Genomic DNA, 22804 nt, shown 5'->3' with positions numbered 1-22804 from the left:
ACTATTCATTTTTTATTATTCTTAAATTAAGAATAAAAATTAAGTTCAACAGGGCAGAAATAAGATATCCAGACCATTTCCCCACTTCTTATGATTAACATAAATCACACATGCATACATATATATTTATGTGTGTACATATATATGCATATATTGCTATGGGTGAGGTTTATAGACAAGGTGGGATTTAAATACTATACACACACAACATATACTTTGGGGTCATACACCTCTCAACTAGGTGTGTAAGGCATCCTTTTTCTGTAGGATTGTTTTGCTCTTCCAACCTGCTCTCATGCTAGCACGTCTAAGTTTTCAGAGATAAACAGTAGACATTTACAATGAATTTTGGGGGGTTTCTAGGGGTAGCCTTATTGGGAGGAAATACTTTCTTTACTCACTACTCTAGCCTTTAAGCCCCCATCCACTATTTTCTGTTTATACAACTAGCCATTCATTATGACACTTTTAGATCTTAAGCAGAACCACTTACTTATTAAGGCAAAAGAATTACAACTATATCAATATAAAATAAAATACATGTCACAAATCACAATACACATATATGGTTAGATCCCATTCTCTTATTAATATGCTCAAAAGGGAAATAGTCACAGACTTCTAAGGACCTCACATGGAAACACATTAAGGAGGGAAGTTTAAGGCAACTTGCATCCCTAAAGTACAGCATTAATGTGATTGGACCATTCAGGAACATCCACACAATTGGAAACTACTCGGTGTTGATCCTCAGAACTCTTTAGATTGGAGGACAAGGAAATTCTCCTCTCTAGTGAACACAGTCTTTGTAAATTTTCAATTAATTAATCATCATCCTTGAAAAAGAATTTAGAAAGTATTAGCTCTTAATATAAATAGCAGTTCTCTTTAAGCCAGACAACTAATTGCTAAGCTCATCAAACCAGCCATCTCAAGACCAGATCAGCCAGTTTTTCACATCCCCAGGTGCAGCATTGCCCAATCAGAACAGAGCTCTGAGTAAAACAACCTGTTCTCTGACTTTGATGCTAAAACATCTTTAAGATACTCTGCTTTTCCTTCTCTAGCCAGAGGTGGCAGTAGAGAGCAATAATCACATTCAAAAATTTAACCTTTCTCAAACCCTGGGTGACGAAGAACATCAATGGAGGACAGATAACCGCTGACCACTCAAGAATCTTTCAGCTGAAACCTTTTCTTGGCTGACTGTAAATGTCAAAGTGCTGCATCTTTTGACTTCTCTTGAGCATCTGTCATTTTCTTACTAGAGTAGTTTTAGTTTAATGGCAAAATTAGCTCCTCTTATCGTACAGCTTGACTTTATATTTATTCATACATTTTATTATATATACATATATTCATATCTATAATAAAATTAATTTAAAAATTACAATTCCTTAAATCCTTCTAAAAAGTTGAGTCCTTTCTGAATCAATGCTACAGTTTCAAATGTTTCTATGATTTCACAATTTCTTTGTTTTATCTTCTTTAGTCAATACATATATCATAATAAAATATAACATAAGATATTTGTAATAATATCTAATATTTGCATATAAGTGAGCTCTGTCATTACCTGTCATTTGCAGTTCTGTAACTTTCCATATGTTTTTCTTTTTGGTTTCCTAGAAATTTTGTTTCTTCATACTCATATTTATCTAGATTTTAATAAATAAAAGATCTTTCTCAGCCTCTTTATAACATTAAACTTTTCCCATATAAGTGAGGAATCATTCCACATTGTTGACAAAGAGATTCAAATCTTCAAATTCACATCACAGATTATTTTCTTTCCAAGGCTGTCCAAAAGCTCACTTGAAAATTATTTCTTCATATCTATATTTTAAAGGTTTATATTCAAATAAAGTTCTTTTAAAAAATCACATTAGGTATCAAATTGTTCCTTCCATAACAAGACCATAATTTCATACCTTTTGAAAAATAACACAGAACCCTTTCTTTACACAAAAGCACTCTTGGTGTCTTTTTCATTATTTACTGTTCCTTCTAAAAAGAACTTCAAAGAATGAACCTTAGACAGGGTTATTGCCTTCATTCATTCAGTTAACATTTAAGTACCTACTAAGTTCAACACAGTGCAGCTAGGTTGCACAGAGGATAGAGTGCCAAATCTGAAGTCAAAAAGTCATACTTCTGAGTTCAAATCCAGCTCACACACTTACTAGCATTGAGACTTTGGACAAGTCCCTTAACTGTCTCAGTTTCCTCACCTGTAAAATGATCTGAAGAAGGAAATGGCAAATCACTCCAATATCTTTGCCAAGAAAACCCCAAATGGAGGAAGGAAGAGTAGAACACAACTGAAAAATGACTAGATGACATGTGCAAGGCACAATGTGAGAGGCTAAGGATACAGATGAAAACAAAATGGTCCTTGGCTTACTTTCTCCTAGGATATATATATATATATATATATATATATATATATATATATATATGTATGTATACACACACATACGTATGTATATAATTAAGTCAGTACAAAATACATAAGAAGTAATTTTGGATAATGTGGGCATTAGAAATTAGGAAGATCACAAAATACCCTTCATAGAAAGTGCCACTCCAGCAAAACCTCGGAATGAAGCTCCAGCAAATCCATTCTGGCTTTTCCTTTTCCCACCAAGTCTATCTAAATATACACAATGATTACTCTCTGGCTAGGTCAGCTCACAGGAAGTGAAGAAAAGAAATGAAGAAATGAATCAAATAACTCAAGGGAAAAAGGAGGGGAAAGACTTTTCCTTGACTTCGATTATCCATTAAGTTGACTGTTTCTCATTTGTCTTTGTCTAATTAACAGCTTTGCTTAAAAAAAAGCGAGGTTGGAGGCTGGGAGTGGTGAAAAGGCAATTTAAGGTGCTGCCTTATTCTGGCTTTGCTACCTACCTTTTCTATTCCTATTTCTCAAATAATACATTATCCTCTCCCTATTTAGAAACTTCAAAATTTTTAAAGTATTATCTTTCTTTTAACTTTAGTCTCTTCTTGGAAAAAAAAAAACACAACCCCCCCCCACTTAACACTAAATCAAGTAGCCACACCAACATCTCAGTATCCTCAGGGTGTTTCTTAGAAAATTTTAGAACCTTCCCTAAGGATTTCATCTGTCTTCTTATCAGCAGTGTGGCTGGCATTCTTGGGTTTCCTGAAGGTTGCTGCAGAATATATTGTTTTATTCTAGTCACACTGAAATTCATGTTTATTATTTTTTCCCACACTGCATCTTAATCACTAGAATTATAATGTGGTCCTTATTTTGTGAATTTTGTGTGTTCTGACTGAAATTAAGTATTGAAGGTTTTTGTTTTATTAGTTTCAGCTGGGGAAGAGAAAAGACTATTGTGACTTTTTTAGTTTTGTGGGCTCTATGCATGGATGTGGCAACTTACTATTTCAGAGTTGCTTAGGATAGTGGGAGAATCATTGATTTGCCCAGGGTCAAAAATATGTCTCAGAGGCAGAATCTATACCTAAGTCTGACAGTAAACAAGGCTGCCTCTCATTGCAATTATATTCACTAAAACAAAATATTGCAATTTTATACATTTTAGAGCAAACATTTCTGACCACATCTAAGGAATCTTCATTCATGCAAGAAACAAACAGAAACTGTCAGCCATGACTCTCTTGATCATATGTATTCTTTTTTTTTTTTAAGTTTTATTGATGCCTTTTGGTTTCAAATGATATTTACAAATTACTCTCATTTCATGAGAGGCTTCATAACAAAGTAAAACAATGAAATAAAAAGAATAGTACCATGACCCCATTTGTAAGTGTCTGCAACACTTCACATTTCACCTTTGTATTACCCCCAACTCGCTATTCTTTTTTTTTTTTAACTCTTACCTTCCATCTTGGAATCAATACTGTATATTGGTTCCAAGGCAGAAGAGTGGTAAGGGCTAGGCAATGGGGGTCAAGTGACTTGCTCAGGGTCACATAGCTGGGAAGTGTCTGAGGTCACATTTGAACCCAGGACCTCTGGTCTCTTGGCCTGGCTCTCAATCCACTGAGCCTCCCAGCTGCCCCCCCCCCCCAACTCGCTATTCTAAAAAATTAAAAGAAACTCTTTTCTTTCCCACCCACACCTACTTTATTGGGAAAAAGAAAATAAAAAAAGAAAATAAATTCTCTCAATATTTGTTATACTTTACACTAAATCCATCACCTACCTCTAATGGATAGCATGTTTTATCATCAATCCTCTGGATTCATGAATAGTCATCATATTGATCAGAGTTCTCACAGATTTCAGTCACTTGCTTTTCTGGTATTGTTTAAATTGTTCTCTTGAGGACTGACGACAGGTGGCACAATGGATAGAGTGCCAGGGCTGGAGTCAACCTCACACACTTCCTAGCTGTGTGACCCTGGCCAAATCACATAACCCTATTTGCCCAGCCCTGGCCCTTTTGTCTTAGAGTTGTTACCAGACAGAAGGTAAGGATTTTGAGACAAATAAATAATTTTTCTCTTGACTCATGTATTTTTTAGGGGAAATCAATTAAATATATAATCTCAATATCAAAATGATTTTTCTTTTTCTTTTACTTTTCATTTCTTAATTAAATTTTCTGCCACAATTAAAATCTATTTTTATATTTGACATGATGCTGCCCCAATTAATATTCTCCACTGCTAACAAAACATTCATTCTTCCCATCAACACACAGGGGACCAGAGATCTCAGGGCTTCCTGAGGGTCAGTCAGTCCCAGGATTAATTTCTGCAGCTGGAGTTTGACCCTCCAGCACTGGTAGGCCTGGCAAAGCAGAGCCAATTTTGTTTTGTATTCATGCCTCCTCTGCTTCCTCTTGCAAATCTAAAGGGAGCAGGATGATTGCTTTGATGCCTCTGGCTGGCTTTTAAGTATTTTCATAACCTCTCTCTTTTATACTACCCTCTCTTTCAAATTTTGTTCTTGGTAGCTAGGTATTTTGAGGTATTTATAGATTTGTGGAAGATAATTATAATGAAACTACATGTGACTGGGAGCTTGATCTGAGAGCATAACAATAAGAAAGCTTTGTGAGCAATATTGGCTATATTTAAATCGTACAATTTTTGTACTTCCTGACTAGCTATTGAATAATATTAAATTTAAAAAATCTAAATTAAATTTAAATAGTATCTCTGAAAATTGAGGGTGTAGGAACTATGAGCATAAGATTAATGGGTTCAGGGTCAATCAGTCAATCAATAAATATTTATTAAGCACTTACTCTGTGCCAGGCATTGTGTAAGTGCTGAAAAGGGAATAAAAAAAAAAGACAAAATATAGTTCTTCCCTCAAAGAGCTTACAATCTAATGGGTCCAGGTTACCAAGGCCAGGACTGTTTCCTAGAAAATTTAGTTTCTATATGCCAAGCCCCTGCTTATATGGCCATATCCTGGGACTGCAACTAGGCTTCCTTCAACCTATTGTATGGATTTGATTTGGCACATGCTCTGCTTTAGCACTGACTGGGAAAGAAGAGGGCAGAAGAAGGCTGTTAGAACAAGGGGAATCCCAGAAATCCAGAAGACAAAGAAAATGTTATGGTTCTAATACCTTCCCATTCCCCCCACCCCCAGAAAAAAGATCCAGTAATTTATGGGGATGTCTTAGAAGGTTTAAAAATGTAGAAAAAGCTAGTCAAACAAAGCCTTTACTAAGACCTAGACTGTTTAAGAAAAATTAGGGTTCCCTTAAGCCAAACAAAGCTCTTACGGAGATGCTGACCTTTAAAGGTTTTTTAAGTAAGAGTTAAGTACATGGGCTTGGTGACAACATTTTCATCTGTGACTTTTTAAATTGGTCCTTATTCTATTGTTAATGTCTGGCAAAGTGATTGGTGGATACTCTGAATGTATTCATTGTTAAGCTTTGGCAGTTTGTGGCTCAAATGCCAACCAACTTCCACCCACAGGACTGGCAAGCTAGCCTAGATGAAACAACAAGGCATCCTGATGGAGAGAGAGGAAGCAGAATGTGCCAGGAAGCCAAACCATCAGCAACATTTTGGTTACCACCTTCCCTTAGTGCAGGATGTTAACAGCCAAAGACCCTCCAACCCAAGACTCTTAGGAGCAGCTTCATAAAACCATTAGGCCTGTTTTCCAGATCTGCCTCTGAAGCCATCACTGAGGGGAGTATTTGTGGAGGAGGACCCCATTTTCCTACCTGACCAGTTACCAGTTACATCAACAGGCATTCTTAGATGTGGCAGGTTTCTCCAAATTCCTGGTCCTGCTTCCATACAAGGTCTCATAGCTATCAATCCAAGAAAGCAACTCCTTTAGAGAAGGAGCCAGTCATCTTCCCCAATTGTCTCCCAGAGGTAGACAAGTCAGCCTAACTGAAGCATCAGAGCACACTGATGGAGAAACAAGCAAGCAAGTTGATCCATCACCACTACCCTCTTGATCACCAGTTGGGAACAGCCCAGTACCCTGAACCCAAGAGCTTTAGGATTAACAATACTTCTAGCCCAGAACCCTTAGCCATAATCCTTGGGAAGCAACCAATATGGAGACAAAGCCTAGCAACTGCTCTTAAGGAGCTACAACCGTAACTTCTAAGGTCTCAGAAAAATAAGTGCCTGCACCAAAGTCCCTGGCACTATCAAATGATTTGTTGCTAGAATCTGACATGATTTTTTCAGTGCTGATAGCATTAAAAAAAGAAATAATAACAACTGCTTTGCTACTTCATTCTAAGACCCTTGGGACTTTTCTACCTGACTTGCAGCTGAAACCTTCCATATGTGAGGTCTCCCCTTACTCAGAGTAAGGACTATCTTGCTTTTCTTTTTGTATTCTCAGTCCTTAGCATAGTGCATTCTGCACATTAAACACTAAGTGAATGCTTTTTAATTCTTTCATCTGTTCCAACATAGGTGGCCTTGAGATCTGTATTCTTGAGAAGTAACAAAGAAAAATGAAAAAAAGGAATGGGGCTGAAGTCAGAGAATATGGGTGTAGGGCAGAGTTATTAAATTCCAAATGCTCATAAAATTCCAGTGTGGTCTAAAGTATTTAAAACATAAATAACTAAAAATATAAACAACATAGACTGTTTAATTGTGGTTTTCTAAATCCATATACTACCCATGGTGAGACATTTCTATTTGAATTGGATGTGACTGTGTAGTGTGTAAGTTGTCCATGTAAGATGTGTCTGTCCATATGAGTTGTCTAAATGAAGCTCGTGGGAAGACATCTGGAATCTTGCCCACATTATCCAGGAGAAATGTGTGATTCCTGCTTTGAGAGGAGTAAGAGAAAGGGCTGGGCTATAAGAGTAAATGCTCAGTTATCCTGTGAGAAGAAATACTAGATGAAAACTAGATGTGTCTACTGCACTTATTATTGCTGATGTAGCCCGTGGTTTTGCTGTTGTTAAAAAGCAACAAAACTGCTGGTTTCCCTTGTTAATATCCCTTAAAGAAGAAAGATACCCCCAAAATTAAACCAAATTTTAAACAAAAATGATCATAAATAATAACCATGGATTGAATCCATTTATCCAAGCAAATAGCAAACAAAATCAGATTATTTCTAAAGAGTAAAATCTATTAGAAAATTCATATGAGTTAATAAGCTCTTTAGAGAAGATTAGCTTGTGATATCTCACAACAATAAAAGATACCCTGATCTCATCCAAAGAAATCTCCAAAAGTCCCTAGAGAGGTAAGCTAGAAATCAGGGAATCGGAGATATAGTGAGAAGCCAGCTTTCAGAGAGAGAGAGAGAGACAGAGACAGAGACAGAGACAGAGACAGAGACAGACATAGAGACAGTATATATATATAGAGAGAGACAGACAGACAGACAGACAGACAGAGGTCCCCTTAGCTATGTTATTTAGAGATAGGCCCAAACCCCAAATCCTAAATGTCAAATAATGTATTGAGGTTAAAGTAGGAAGGGGATGGCAGGGATATGAGGCAGGAAAGTGAGTAAAAGGAAGTCCTCAATATTTTCCCCTCTTGCAAGTTGGCCTTTCAGCTCTGACCTCTCCTTTTTGCCAACTGCTTTTTTACCCCTACTTTCAAACTAACTAGACCTTGAAAGTATGAGTCCAGGGATAAGGGGGGAGACAGACAGACAGACAGACAGACACAGAGACAGAGACAGAGAGACAGACAGAGAGAGAGGCAGAGACAGAGACAGAGAGACAGAGAGAGACAGAGACAGAGAGACAGAGAGAGACAGAGACAAAGAGACAGAGATCTCAGGAAAGGGTCTAGATGGCTCTGTTCAAAAGTCCAAATCCACAATCCCTCTTGAGGATTTTAGACACAGCTGTAATTAAGAGTCTTAGTGAAAGGTTTCAGAAGGGTTAGTAAATCTCCAAAGAAATAAGCTTCTTCCCAGCTTAGAATTCTCAGCTTTTCTTTGCCCCTCCTCCACTATCTCTTCAGCTGAGAGACTGACTGGTCTCCTAAATGCAGAATCTCTCTTCTCTTATCTTACAGAAATTAAGTGACTTGCTCAGAATTGCCCAAGTAGTAAGTATCTGAAACAGAGCTTAAATTCAGGTCTTCCTGACTCCAAGGTCAGAAATCTTTGGACATCAGATTCTTAAATTGGTAAAACCTTGATTTTTCTACCAATTTTTAAAATAAAATGTCATGATTTTTCCTGTTTGTTCTACTTATCCTGTTAACTTCTTCCCCTACATTAGATATAAACAAAAAAAAAAATCAACTCACTTGACAGTAAAGTTCTAGTCATGAACTTTGTATCAATTATCTACTTCTATTTTTATTATTTTCTTCTTTGAATTTTGAGGTGTTCTTTCATGTAGACTTCATCTTAGCACCTACTACAATAGCCCATTCAACTCTCCACTTTACCTCTATGGGGTTGATCCTATGCTCTAATAAACTGTGTGCTCCCTTAGTGATGTCAGTGATCATAAAGGAATGTGTTGATTCCTCCCCCATGAAAAACAGATAAAACCATTTGATAAATATTTCAGGCACTTAATCATTCATTTCCTTTAGAAGTTAGATGTTAGATATTTACAAACACAAACTCAAACATAGTCTTACAGATAGAAGATCTGAGTTAAAGTTCTGACTTTGTTATTTATTAGCTGTTCAATTTTAAGCAAGTCACAATTTCTCTGATATCGCTACTCATTTTTGAAATGGAGATAAAAATATCATGATTACCTCACAGTTTAATAGTAAGGAAATCTCTTTGGGAGTCTTAACATATGTTAACTAGTATCATTGGAGAAAGTACCTAACGAAGATTTGGAATATTTTGGTTCTAGTCTAAGATTTAATTCAACATTTAACAAATGCAAGGTTCCATGGTAAGATGTGGGGTTACAGGACACAAGTGGAAGTTTTTCCCTGCCCTCAAGTGGTTTATATTCTGTTGGAAAGGTGGAATACAATATTCAGAGAGATAAGAAAATTAAGATAATATGGGGTGGGAGAGAGCACTGAACACTCTCATGGCTGGTACCTTCTTTACAATTTATCACTAGGGAGTAAAATTAGAAAGGGCTTTCAGTCGAAATAAGGCCAGACCTGAGCTTTGAAGAAAACTGAGGCATCAAAGAAGCAGGAGTGTTGGAGGGAAAGGAGCTAGTCTATTCCAAAGCAGAAAAGATGTGAAAGGTTTAGTTCTTGGAATAGCAAGCAGACCAGACTGGCTGGAGTGCAAAGTACAGGAAATGAAATCATGCAAGATAAATCTGGAAAGGCAGGCTGGAGGTAGAATGTGAAGGACTATAAATGCCAGGCTGAAATTTCTATTTTATCTCACAGCAACTGTGCAGTGCCTCCAGAGGCTGATATCTTCTATGATGAAACCCCTCTGTGAATTTTGATATCTGCCACTAGAGAACTATGTGACCTTGGCACATTTGTCTAATTATTTTGGTCCTTACTCACATACAAAATGAGGTGAAAGGTTAGATGATGTCTAAGGTCACTTCCAGGTCTAAAATTTATCCTATTGATTCATACTGAATAAATGAAACCAAGTGAACCTTGGAATTGGAAAGGATCTTAGATTAGATTTCATTGGACCTGATCTCTCACCTAATATAATCATCTTCTGTGCAAACTCTTTAGCAGGAGGTCAATTGGTTGACAAACCCTTACAGTGGTATGGAGTATACTGTCTTACTAAGTAGCCTAGTCCATGATGGAACAGTTCTAATTATTGTAAAGTTCCTTCATATTTTGAGGGCAAATCTATCTTCTTTATAATTTCCATCAACTGATCCCAATTATACTTTTTTGATTTACAAGGAATATAAACCACATTTTAAAAAAACCTTACCCTCTGTCTTAGAAACAATATGGAATATATTTCGAAGCAGAAGAAAAATAAAAGCTAGGCAATTGGGGTTAAGAGACTTGCCCAGAGTCACACTGTTAGGAAGTGCCTGAAGCCAGATTTGTACCCAGGACCTCCCATCTTTAGACCTGACATGCTCTCCACTGATCCATTTAGCTGCCCCAAACCACATTCTTTTTCAGACAGACAGAAAAATTGATAGATAGGTGGCAATAAATGATATATAGATACATACCATAGGGATAGATAGCTAATAGAGCATCTATTGTTAACATATATTGAGAGAAGTCCCAAGCTCTTTAGATAGAGAAAAGCAAGTAAGAGGGAACATATACATATAGGGTTTTGAAAGGAGAGGCATGTTGAAGAGGTACCTGGACATAGAAGTAGATACGGTTCCTTGAAATAAGCCAAAAGCCCTGCTTTCACAAACTAGGGACTCAGGGAGTAGAGTTGGAGGTCTTGGTGAAAGTTCAAGGATGATGCCTATCGACTATGTAACATGGTGTGGAGAAAAGAGGAAGTAGTTTGTCAGGGCTGATTGCTGGGAGGATAAACTTGTCTCTCAGGTCTAGAAACCAAGAGGTTGGGTCTAAGGTATTTCATATGAAAGTTCTTTAGTTATCAGCTAAACAAATTATTGCATATGATTTGTGATGGAATACTACTGTGCTTCAAGAAATTATGAACAGGTAAATTTTAGAGAAAAAAGCATGAACATGCCTACATGAAATTATGAAAAGTGAAATAGAACCACGAGAACATTATATACAAAAACAGAAATATTGCTTGAAAAATAGCTTGTATATGTCCACCTCTAGGGAAATAAATGATAAATAGAAATGAGCAGGACAGTTTTATAAGTATATTTATTTTTGTTGAATAATGTCTTCTTTAGTGCTGAGAGGAAAAGAAGGGAAGGATATACCTGAGAATATTAATGTAACAAACAAATAAATAAGTAAATTTAAAATTAGAAAATCATCTAGTCAAGTCCTTGTACCTTCACTCTTCATGTGATATTTTTTCTTGAATTTTCTCTATCCCAACATCATTTCCTCTGAAAGTGTTCTGATTTGTTAATCTCCCTCTTAAAATATGATGCCCTGAACTAAATGCAGTACCCTAGCTATGTTAAGACTAAGGGAGAATATGGTAAAACTATTACCTCCCCTGATTCATACACGAATTCTATTAATGTAGTCACAATTCACATTATTTTTGACAACTTCATTGAATTGTTGGCTTGTCCAAATTAAGCAAAAACATATTTTTTAAACCCTTACCTTCCTTCTTGGAGTCAATACTATGTATTGGCTTGAAGGCAGAAGAGTAGTAAGGGCTAAGCAATGGGGGTCAAGTGTCTTGCCCAGGGTCACCACAGCTGGGAATTGTCTGAGGTCAGATTTGAACCTAGGACCTCCCATCTCTAGGCCTGGCTCTCAATCCACTGAGATACCCAGCTGCCCCCTGTTCTTTTTTTTTTTTAATTAACAAATATTTGTTTTCTCTCCCTCCAACTCTGCCTCAATTTAAATGAAAAACAAAATACTTATAACAAATATGCACAGAAAGCAAAATAAATTCCCATATTGTCCATGTCCAAAAATGCATGTCTCATTTAGTATCTTGAATCCATCTTCTTTTTGTCAGGTGATGAGTAGCATTATTATTTATTAATCAGTTCTCTAGAATCATGGTTAGTCATTGTATTGTTCAGAGTTCTTAAGTTTTTCAAAGTTTTCATCTTTACAAGTTTATTGTCATTGAGTAGATTATTCTTTGTTCATTTCATTCAGCATCAGTTACAAGTCTTTCCAAGTTTCTCAGAAACTGTCCCCTTCATAATTTCTTACAGTACATCAGTTTTCCATTTCATTCACATCATAATTTTATTTTGCTATGTCTAGCTGAGGGGCACCCCATTAGTTTGTAGTTCTTTTCTGATATAAAAAGAACTACTATAAATATTTTATAGACGTGTTCTTTTCCTCTTTCTAATCTCTTTGGAGCATATGCTTAGTAGCAGCATCAATGGCACAAATGGTCCTTAAAATGTAAGTTCAAGACTTTGTAAGACTTTCCCATCAAATCATTATCTTAATTACTTTTTAATCTATCTATCCAGTTCTTCAGGTTTCTTTGAAATCTATCAGTATATTATCAGCAGTCCCTCTCAGGTTCATGTCCTCTATGGATTTAGTAAATATACCTTCTATTTCTTTGTAGAAGTCATTGATAAAAGATTAAACAAAACAGGGTAAAATGCATGGCCCCATCACTAGTGCTGTACTCTCCTTTCTTATGCTGTGAACCCAAAATGCTATTCCTACACCTTATTAAAGATCCTTCTTGATTAAAAAAGATTGATAACCAATGCATTAATAGTTTTTTAGTGCCATTGCTAAAGTGTATAAGCAAATACCAACAATGATGAGATTTGATCCATTGGAATACTTGAATAAGTATCATTGAAAAGATGTATGTTCAGTAGTATAAGTAAAGGGAATATCAGGAGGTAAATCAGGAATAAGGAAGTATTGCAGTAGGGTTATTAATGATGATGATGGTGGTGGTGGTGGTGGTGATGATGATGATATTGTTGTTGATGATAATAAGAGGCACTATGGCATAACTAATAGAGAGCTGGCTTCAATGTTTGGAAGACCCAGGTCCAAGCCTTGACTCTAACACATATTGTCTGTGTGACCCTGAGTATAATGTTTAAACTCTCAAGGTTTAGGCAACTTTCAAGAATTGCCACTCTAAGTTTCAAAAAAGATACCAGCCTGCATTGTTAATGGGATTTCAGTTTCCTCATCTGGGAATTCCTTGCACCAAAGAAATCATAGGTCCAATTCCTTTTCCTATTAATAATGATAGGTGACATTTACATAGGACTTACAAATTACTCTCAATACAATAACTTATTTAATCTTCATGGTAATTCTGATATGGAGGGAAAGAAAGAAGGAAACATTAAATAAGCAAGTACTATGTACTAGATATAGTTCTAAGCACTTTACAAATATTTTATTTGATCCTCACAAAACTCTGGAAAGCTATTATTATCATTCCCACTCACACTTGAGGAACCTGAGACAGATTAAGTACCTTACCCAAGATCACAAAAGTAGTAAGTGCCTGAAATCAGATGTGAATACATATTTCCCTGCCCCAGGCCCTGCTCTCTATCTACTGTACCACATGGTTCCCTCCATATGGATGAAGACCTTGAGGTTGTGGTCACACACAGTCCAATACATGATTATCTTTAATGAAATATAAGTATATTCTTAATTTTATTTTTGAGTAGTTTTCAAATCATAGCATCACTGACTTTTTACTTCCCTTGAATATTTCACTAGATTAAAAATAAAATTTTATTTTCATATTTTGAGCTAACTAGAATAGTGAAATCTGTGACATCCTACTAGTAAGAGCAGCTTTGAACTTGCCTTGTCAGTAAATCCAGAGTTATAAGATTTTTGTAAGAAAGAATATTGCCTAAAAAATGAGAACTATAATCCAGTTTCTTTCTCAGCTGAAGACCAAATGGTCTATCAGTAACTTAGTCTCTTGAATGCTCTTTGGTCATCAGTTATTGTTGCCTTGTCAATTATATTTGAGTTCTGGCTAAATATCTGGCAGTGTACTTTTGTTCTTATAAGGTTAAAATACCCATTTGCATCTGTTTATTCTACTTTCAGAATATTTTTCTCAGCACCTTGGAGAATATGAGAATGTCCTGGCTGCTCTAGAAGACCTAAATCTTTCCATCTTAAAGGCAATGAGCAAAACAAAGAAAGTAAGGAACATTTTTGTTCAACTTCTATTATTATTTGCTTTCTGAAATTAATTTTAGTAGTACCTAAAATATTAGCATTGTCAAGATTATTGTGATTCTTTTTAAAGTTAAAAACCATACTTTCTATTTTCTTTAATGGAGATCCCTATTTTTAAATTTTTTTTAATTAAAAAAAATTTTTCCATGGTTACGAGTTTCATTTTGTCTCCCTCCTCTCTTTCCTCCCCCCTCCTGGAGCTGACAAGCAGTTCCAGTATGTTAAAAATGTATTATTACTCAAAACCCATGTCCATATTATTCATTTTTGTAATAGAGTAATCTTTTAAAATCAAAACCTCAAATCATATACCCATATAAACAAATGATAAATCATATGTTTTCTTCTGCATATCAACTTAAACAGTTCTTTCTCTAGCTGTGGATAGCACTCTTTCTCATGTCTCTAACAATTATCCTGGATCAATGCATTTCTATTAGTAGTAAAGTCTATTACATTTGATCTTCTCACAATGTCTCAGTGACTTTGTATATTGTTCTCCTGGTCCTGCTTATTTCACTCTGCATCAGTTCATGTAGTTCTTTCCAGTTCTTATAGAAATCAAGCAGTTCATCATTTCTTATAGTGCAATAGTATTCAATCACCATCATATAACACAGTTTGTTTGGCCATTCCATAATTGTGGGAAACCCCCTCATTTTCCAGTTTCCTATTTTTTAAATGAATCTATTATTTAAGCTCTCAGTGATACTAAGTAACTAAGATAACTAACATTAAGCTTAAGTCTATGCTGAGTTCTTAACCTTTTTTGTGTGTAATGGATCCTTTTGGTAAGCTAATAAAACCACCTGGACTCCTCAGAATTATATTTTAACACATAAAATAAAATACATAGCATGACAAGGAAAAAATATATTAAAATATAATTATCAAAATATTAAAAACCAAGTTCACTGACCAATACTAAGAACTTCTGATCTTCAGCATGGAAAACACATTTGTCAGAAAATAACCTGGTACTTTTAAGAGTATTTGTAGTATATTTTACTTGTATTAATCCTATCTTTATTTCCAACTTTGTTTCCAGTTCAGAATATTAGCATTGGTGTTTTTATTCCTGTTAAATATGACTTCCATATATATTTTAACTTGGTCACCATATTTTTTCTGGATGTCATGCTGAATTGCCTTTATAGGACTCCTAACTATTATTCTGTTACATTCTTTGGTTCTCAGGATTCCACTTTTGCCTTGGAAAAACATGTCTATGTGATCTCTAGAACATGCATGATAATCTAAGATTGCTTCTTAGGCAACATAAGTAATATAAGCATTCTCCTGGGTTTCCCTCAACATTTAGAATGTTGCTCTCAATATTCTCAAAGGGAATTTGTTTATACCAGAAATTCAAAATCATTTACACAATTCAGCTGCTTCTTTAGCAAGATATCAGTATTTCAACTTAAGTCATTGGGAAAAAAATAGATTTTCTTAAATGCTTTTGAGTTAGTATTCAACAATTGGTCATCTTTTTTTTTTTTGTGAGAAGAGAGAAGGGACTCTTTCCAAACTAATCTTCCCATCCTAAGCCTGTGATATCTAAAGTTTGAAGGAAACAGAAAATCCATTTCATACTAAGATGATTTAAACAGTATTAAATGTACAATATTTGTAACATATTTCAATTTATATTCATAATAATATTCATGGGTTAGCAAACCATAAAGCCCACTTATAGAATTGATATTTGAAGTAAAATTCTACTCAAATGAAGGGAAATAATCCACTCTTCAGTGCTTTCCCATTATTTCTTGTTACATTACCACCCAAGTCAAAGCAGAGAGGTATTTTAGTAATGGGTGCTATGTAAAAAGATGTTAAAGTGAAGCTGTTGAAAAATGCAAAATATTAGCTCCTCTGGGCTTACTCTTGTTAGACAGTCTCAGAACGAATTGCTTGACCAGTCAACTGTACAGAATAGGACCAGTGGGAAAAGCTGTCATTTAGTAACAACTAGAGGTAAATAAGAATAAGGTATTTAAAAGCTATTTTGCAAAATAATTCCATGCATGCTTCAGAAGAGTTCTACAAATGTTATGGAATAAACATTGTCTCCTGGAAGAAAACCTAGAAGGAAAATGGGGCAATTGAGAGTACATTAATTCGTATTTAATTTGACATAAAATTGTCTTAATATTATGGCTGTTAGGTAGAACTTGAGATATAAAATCAAAAATGAGATATTTTCATGCCATTTTAAAAAAAATCTTGACTTAAATATATGCCACTATTTTTAGTAGTTTCCAAACATCCTGAGATGCCATTTTACTCCTCCCTTCATTTTGTCTCATTCTTCTCTTCTCATTTCTCTATAACCTCAGTCTGCTTTCTGAGTCACTTGTAGAGTAGTATGAGGGGAATGGTGATTGGTGACTAGCATAGTGAGGTAGAAAGTTGGTTAAAGCATTCAATTCCATTTTCTACTCTGCCTTCTTCCCCACTTCAGGTCAATAATTCTAGAAGAGAGAATATGTAAATCTCTGAAAAAGGAAAGATAATAGTATCTACATGAATTGTTAGTCAAGTAAAATATTTCCCAATACCTTCATAGTAAAGTCATCATTTTATGGTGAAAATCCTCCTCAAATTTTTACTTTTCCTCCACCATTTAGTAATATCTAAAATATTTCTTGTATAGAAAGTTTGGGAAAAAACAACATTTTCTGATTTGGCAATGCATAATCTGTTATTTGATTAAAGTAGTGGTATTAATAGTAGTAGTGGGAATATCAGAAATGCTTATATTTGCATATTCTACTGAGACCTTTGTAAATCTTAACCTTGGTATAAATTATTCTGGCATTGACATGAATTTAGGAAGAGGTATGGTCCTTTGGGGGCTAACATAGCAACAATAAATGGATGGGGAATCCTTTTTCTGTGAGAGGTAAAGGACTGGACTTGGTTATAAGATTGAATCCTGCCTTTGATATTTAATAACTATGAAACCATGGGCAAGTGATGTAAGTCCTCCAAACCTCAGTGTATTCTTCTTTAAAGTGGGAGTAAAAATAACTCTGCTGCCTACATCACAGCATTGTGTGAGACTCAAATATGAAAATAAGTGTAAAGCATTTTTAAAATGTCAGTTATTATTGGCAAGAGCCACCCCATGCAAAGAAGAAAGAAATTGTAGGCTACAAATTAATGTAAGGAAATTTAATTCTTTTTTAAAAGACAAAATATAAAATGCTTAACTTTAAAATTAGTAACAGGAATCCACCAACTTGATTCAATAATTAACTTATTGTTAAATTCAGGTTATTAAGAAACCAAGAAAGGAGTAGAAAAAAGGTAGAGAGACACAAAGAAGAGTAAAGATGAGACAGCTGGATGAGGAAAGAGAATGCAAAAAGAAAAAAGGAAGAGTAGAGGAGCAGAGAAAAAAGGGAAGGGAAGGGAAGGGAAGGGAAGGGAAGGGAAGGGAAGGGAAGGGAAGGGAAGGGAAGGGAAGGGAAGGGAAGGGAAGGGAAGGGAAGGGAAGGGAAGGGAAGGGAAGGGAAGGGAAGGGAAGGAAAAAAAAGAAAGGGAAGGGAATGGCGAAAAATGGGAATAAGAGGCAGAGAGAAGAAAAAACTTTTAAAATTCAATGAAATAAATATTTTTCAAACACCTTTTATGTAGAAGGTACTTGAGGGAAAAGATGAAAAAACCCAAAAGGATGAGGGAGAAAAGAGGTGGGAAAGGTCAAGAGATAGAAACTAAGAGAAATTTAGTAGATTCTAAAGTATTAATTTTAAGTAAATTATCCCCTCCCTGCCCCCTAATTTGTTTGGCCTGTCAGGGAATGGCAAGTAGTTAGGTCCAGTTTGACGAACTCAGAGTTTATGCAGGGGAAAAGTATAAATTGGAAAATAGATGAGAGCCAGATTGTAGAGGGCCCCTTAAATTACACCATACTGCCCTTCTTTATATGAGAAACTAAAGGGCTATTATTTTCTTACAAAAAATATTCCCCCAAATCAAATAGTTTTCTTTATAAAATATAATTTAAAATGCTGCATAATTCAAATTTAGATCAGCCTGTCAGTCATTTCATTTTCTTATGAAATCTTTTTAAATTTGCAATGACCATGACCATTGCCAAGAAACAGAACATTCAATCAACAAGCATTTTAGGAAGCACCTATTATGTTCTAGGCACCGTGCCAAGAGCTAGGAATATAGATTCAAAATGGAAAAGCTCCTGCCCTCAGAGAGCTTACATTCCATCATAAGAATAAAGCTTTTCATACTTTATGCTTATATGTATATATGCACATGTATGTATATATGCATAGGTATGTATGCACATACATACATATATAAGCAAAAACCATATATATTTTATTGCCTTTCATGTTTATAGTATAAGCTATATATCCTCTAGCATACATTTGCAAAGCTTAGCATGAACATATATATGAATGTGCTTAGATATAAGCATCTCATCTACAAAATTATATTTTGGGGAAGCACGCTAGCAGCAAAGAACAAGAAAGGCTCTATTCAGATTTTTAGAGGCAAATAATGGTCCACATGTCCTTAGAGTCTAGTGAAAATAAAATAGAGATTAAGGGATCATAGAGGCCACTTAGTTATACTCCTTAAAAAAAAAGAACACCAGCACACACACACACACACACACACACACACACACACACACACACACACACACACACACCTTACCTTCTGTCTGAGTATCAGTTTTAAGATAGAACAACAAGGACTAAGCAGTTGGGTTAAAATTTGCCCAGGCTCACACAGCTATAAAGTGTCTGAAGTCACAGTTGAGCCCAGGACCTCCAGTCTCCAAACTTGATTTTCTATTCACTGTGCAATCTAGCTGCATGAGTCCTCCTGCTTTTTACAGAGAATGAATCCGAGGTGTTGAGAGTGGAAACAACTTATCTGAGACTATACCAACAGGAAGTAGAAGGTATAGGAATTGAACCAAGGTCTTCTTTGCCCACTATAGCACAATACCACTAGTGATATGCCTCTGCTCAAATAAAGGTCAAAAGTAAAGTGAAGGGACTATATATATATATATTTTTTTTAAATAAACCCTTGCCTTCCATCTTAGAATAAATACTGTGTATTGGTTCCAAGGCAGAAGAGTGGTAAGGGCTAGGCAATGGGGGTCAATTGACTTGCCCAGGGTCACTCAGCTGGGAAGTGTCTGATGCCACATTTGAACCTGGGACCTCCCATCTCTGGGCCTGGCTCTCAATCCACTGAGCTACCCAGCTGTCCCTGAAGGGACTATTTTAGTAAAATAAGGATATTTTCAAAATCTTTCAAATTTCTATGGATTTGATATCCTTTTCATGCTGATACAATTACACCCTCTTCCCAAGAAAGGAACTCAATATTTATTTTTAAAAATATGTGTATATATAAGTATGTGTATACATATACACATATATATATAATTATGACAGTTCATTTCTTTTTAGGAAGAACTGACAGTATTTGTACTTTGAAAAAATGAAATGAAGAACAATTTATATTCTCTCTCAGATGGCTGTTCACCTGTTCACTTTGTCAGAAATAAGTGAAAATGGGTTTTATATATTTGCCTTAAATTCTACAGGATTACTAGGTCAGACATATTCGCTTAATTATGTCCTTTTCCTACTTCCTCCTCCTGTGTTCTGGCCTTTTGCAATATCTTCAAAAGCTAAATGGATTGTTCATCCTTACCTTCTGTGGAGGGGAAGAAGAAAAGAAATAAAAATGAAATCATCACAGATCAAATTCATCATGGAGAGTTGGGAGTCCCAAAAGCAGCCTGAGGTGGATGACTGGGAATTTCAACTCCAACCCAATCTCTGCATTAGGCACATTAGGCACATTAATTATGTCTCCATGTTTCCACAATGAAGATAATAATGCTCAAGGGTCTAATTTGGATGTGTGGTCCATTATAATCTCCTAGCATGTATGAATTTTTATATAAAAGCTAAAATTGATTACAGCTGACATCATATAAATATAATGGCAGATCACAACAGAATTTATTTTCTTTGGCTCTGGGGTTTTACTCTTTTTTTTAATTGAATTTTATTTTTTCAATTCTTCCAACCACCAATTCTCCCAGTTGGCCCTCCTCTTTGTCCATCACAGAGGCACATACACACACATTTCTCTTCTTCCCTTTCCCTCTAATTATCCTAGAGGGTAAGGTAGCTTTCTATAGAGCTGGCTCTGTGTGGTGGTTTTTTCCCACTTTAAGCTAATTCCAATGGGAGAAAAGTTCAAGTATTGCCTGCCATTGCCTTTTCTCCATCTTTGTCTCCACTGTATTAACTCTTAGGTACCACTTCATATGAGATAATTTCCTTCTTTCTGTCTTTCCTTTTTCTTCTCCCTGTGTGTTCCTCTTTTTGTCTCGATTTTTGGGGGGTTGGGAGGGATATCAACTCATTCTATTCCAATTACTTCCTTCCTTCTTTCTATATAAACTCTTTTTTACTGTCCAAATACTGGCTGGGTGCCTCAGGACAAATAATTTAACCTCCTAGAGCTCTAGAAAACTCTCTAAAGTTTTATTCAAAGAACAATTACAGTTATTTATGCAGAATTTCCTCATCTGGTATTCCCTACATAGATGAAATAACAGGTCTGATTTTTAAAAAAAGTCAAGTAAAGTCAACCAGTTATTTATTAAGTGCCTATTATGTGTAAGTCACTATTTGAAAAAAGGAGAAACAGAGAAAAGCAAAAACAAACCTTGCCCTCAAAGAGTTCCACATTCTAGTGGGGCAGACAAGATGCCAACAGCTATGGAGTAAAAAGATATATACAAGGTGAATTGCAGGTAGTCTCAAAGGAAGTCACTCTCATGGAGGAGAAATGAGCAAAGATTCTTACAGCTGGTAGGACTGTAACTGGCATGAAGGAAGGTAGGAAATATAGATGAGGAGAGAGAATTCTACATATGGAGGATAGCCAGTGAAAATTTTTGGAGGTTGGAGATGGATGACATATGATGAAGATCAAGGAGGTCATAGTCTCTTGCCCATAGAGTACATGGAGAGGAAGTAAAATCTAAGAAGACTGCAAAGATGGGAAAAGTTAAATGGTTTCATCTATGATAATCCTTACTAATATAAATAAGTGAAACACAATTGCCTTAGTAAAACTAAGATTGCCATCTGGTAAAAATATTACAGAAAAAACCTCAGTTGGACACTTTTTTTTTGGTTTAACCATTATTTTATTTAGTCATTTTCAAATGTTATTCATTAGAAACAAAGATCACCTTTTTTTTCTCCTCCTCCCCCCACCCCTCCCATTGGCTATGGGTGATTCCTCCAGGTATCACATGCATCCTCAACCTGAGTCCATTTCCATGCTAATGGTTTCCATAGTAGGGTGTTCATTCAGAGTCTCTCCTCAATCATATCCCCATCCACCCCTGTAGTCAAGCTGTTGTCCTTCCTCTGTGTTTTTACTCCCACCCTTTGTCCTCTGCTTGTGGGTAGTGGTTTTTTTTTTTTCTCCTTGATCCCTGCAGGTTGTTCAGGGACATTGCATTGCCCCTAATAGAGAAGTCCATTATGTTTGATTGTTCCACAGTGTATCAGTCTCTGTGTACAATGTTCTCCTGGCTCTGCTCCTCTCACTCTGCATCACTTCCTGGAGGTTGTTCCAGTCTCCATGGAATTCCTCCACTTTATTATTCCTTTTAGCATAATAGTATTCCATCACCAACATATACCACAATTTATTCAGCCATTCCCCAATTGAAGGGCATCCCCTCATTTTCCAGTTTTTTGCCACCACAAAGAGTGCAGCTATGAATATTCTTGTACAAGTCTTTTTACTTATTGTCTCTTTGGGGTACAAACCCAGCAGTGCTATGGCTGGATCAAAGGGCAGACAGTCTTTTATTGCCCTTTGGGCATAGTTCCAACTTGCCCTCCAGAATGGTTGGATCAATTCACAACTCCACCAGCAATGAATTAATGTCCCCATTTTGCCACATCCCCTCCAACATTCATTACTTTCCTTCACTGTCATGTTAGCAGATCTGCTAGGTGTGAGGTGATACCTCAGAGTTGTTTTGATTTGCATCTCTCTGATTATCAAGGATTTAGAACACTTTTTCATGTGCTTATTAATAGTTTTGACTTCTTTGGCTGAAAACTTCCTATTCATGTCCCTTGCCCATTTGTGAATTGGAGAATGGCTTGATTTTTTGTACAATTACTTTAGCTCTTTATAAATTTGAGTAATTAGAACTTTTTCAGAGGTTTTTGTTATGAAGATTGTTTCCCAATTTGTTGCTTCCCTTCTAATTTTGGTTACATTGGTTTTGTTTGTACAAAAACTTTTTGATTTGATGTAATCAAAATTATTTATTTTACATTTTGTGACTCTTTCTATGTCTTGCTTGGTTTTAAAGTCTTTCGGACACTTTCTTATAATAATCAGAATGAAGCCAGGAATTATATTGTTGAAAATCCCCTAATTTTAGTCAAGGAATATGAGCTCAAATGATTATGTGGGTAAAAGACAAAGATGTTACTTGCTTATAGGAAAGAATTCCTATTAAGTTCACATCACAATTTGGTACCATTTCCATGATAAACTGCATCAGTCATCTTGGGGACATTGT

The 22804-nt window shown here is 35.7% G+C and overlaps 1 protein-coding gene across 2 annotated transcripts in view; it reads left to right on the top strand.

The window, feature by feature from the left end:
• The window catches only part of NECAB1 (N-terminal EF-hand calcium binding protein 1), a 207292-nt gene that overhangs the window by 96866 nt on the left and 87622 nt on the right, over window positions 1-22804 (top strand). For both annotated transcript variants that reach the window (XM_001368622.4, XM_056823335.1), the window contains exon 5: window positions 14044-14141. In XM_001368622.4, coding sequence (XP_001368659.1) covers window positions 14044-14141 — 98 coding nt within the window. The remainder of the gene's footprint in view (window positions 1-14043; window positions 14142-22804) is intronic.

Source organism: Monodelphis domestica, chromosome 3, assembly GCF_027887165.1.
Source record: "Monodelphis domestica isolate mMonDom1 chromosome 3, mMonDom1.pri, whole genome shotgun sequence".
In the NCBI taxonomy this organism is placed as follows: Eukaryota; Metazoa; Chordata; class Mammalia; order Didelphimorphia; family Didelphidae; genus Monodelphis; species Monodelphis domestica.
The sequence above is the reverse complement of the archived record's forward strand: the minus strand, read 5'-3'. Positions and strand labels throughout refer to the sequence as shown.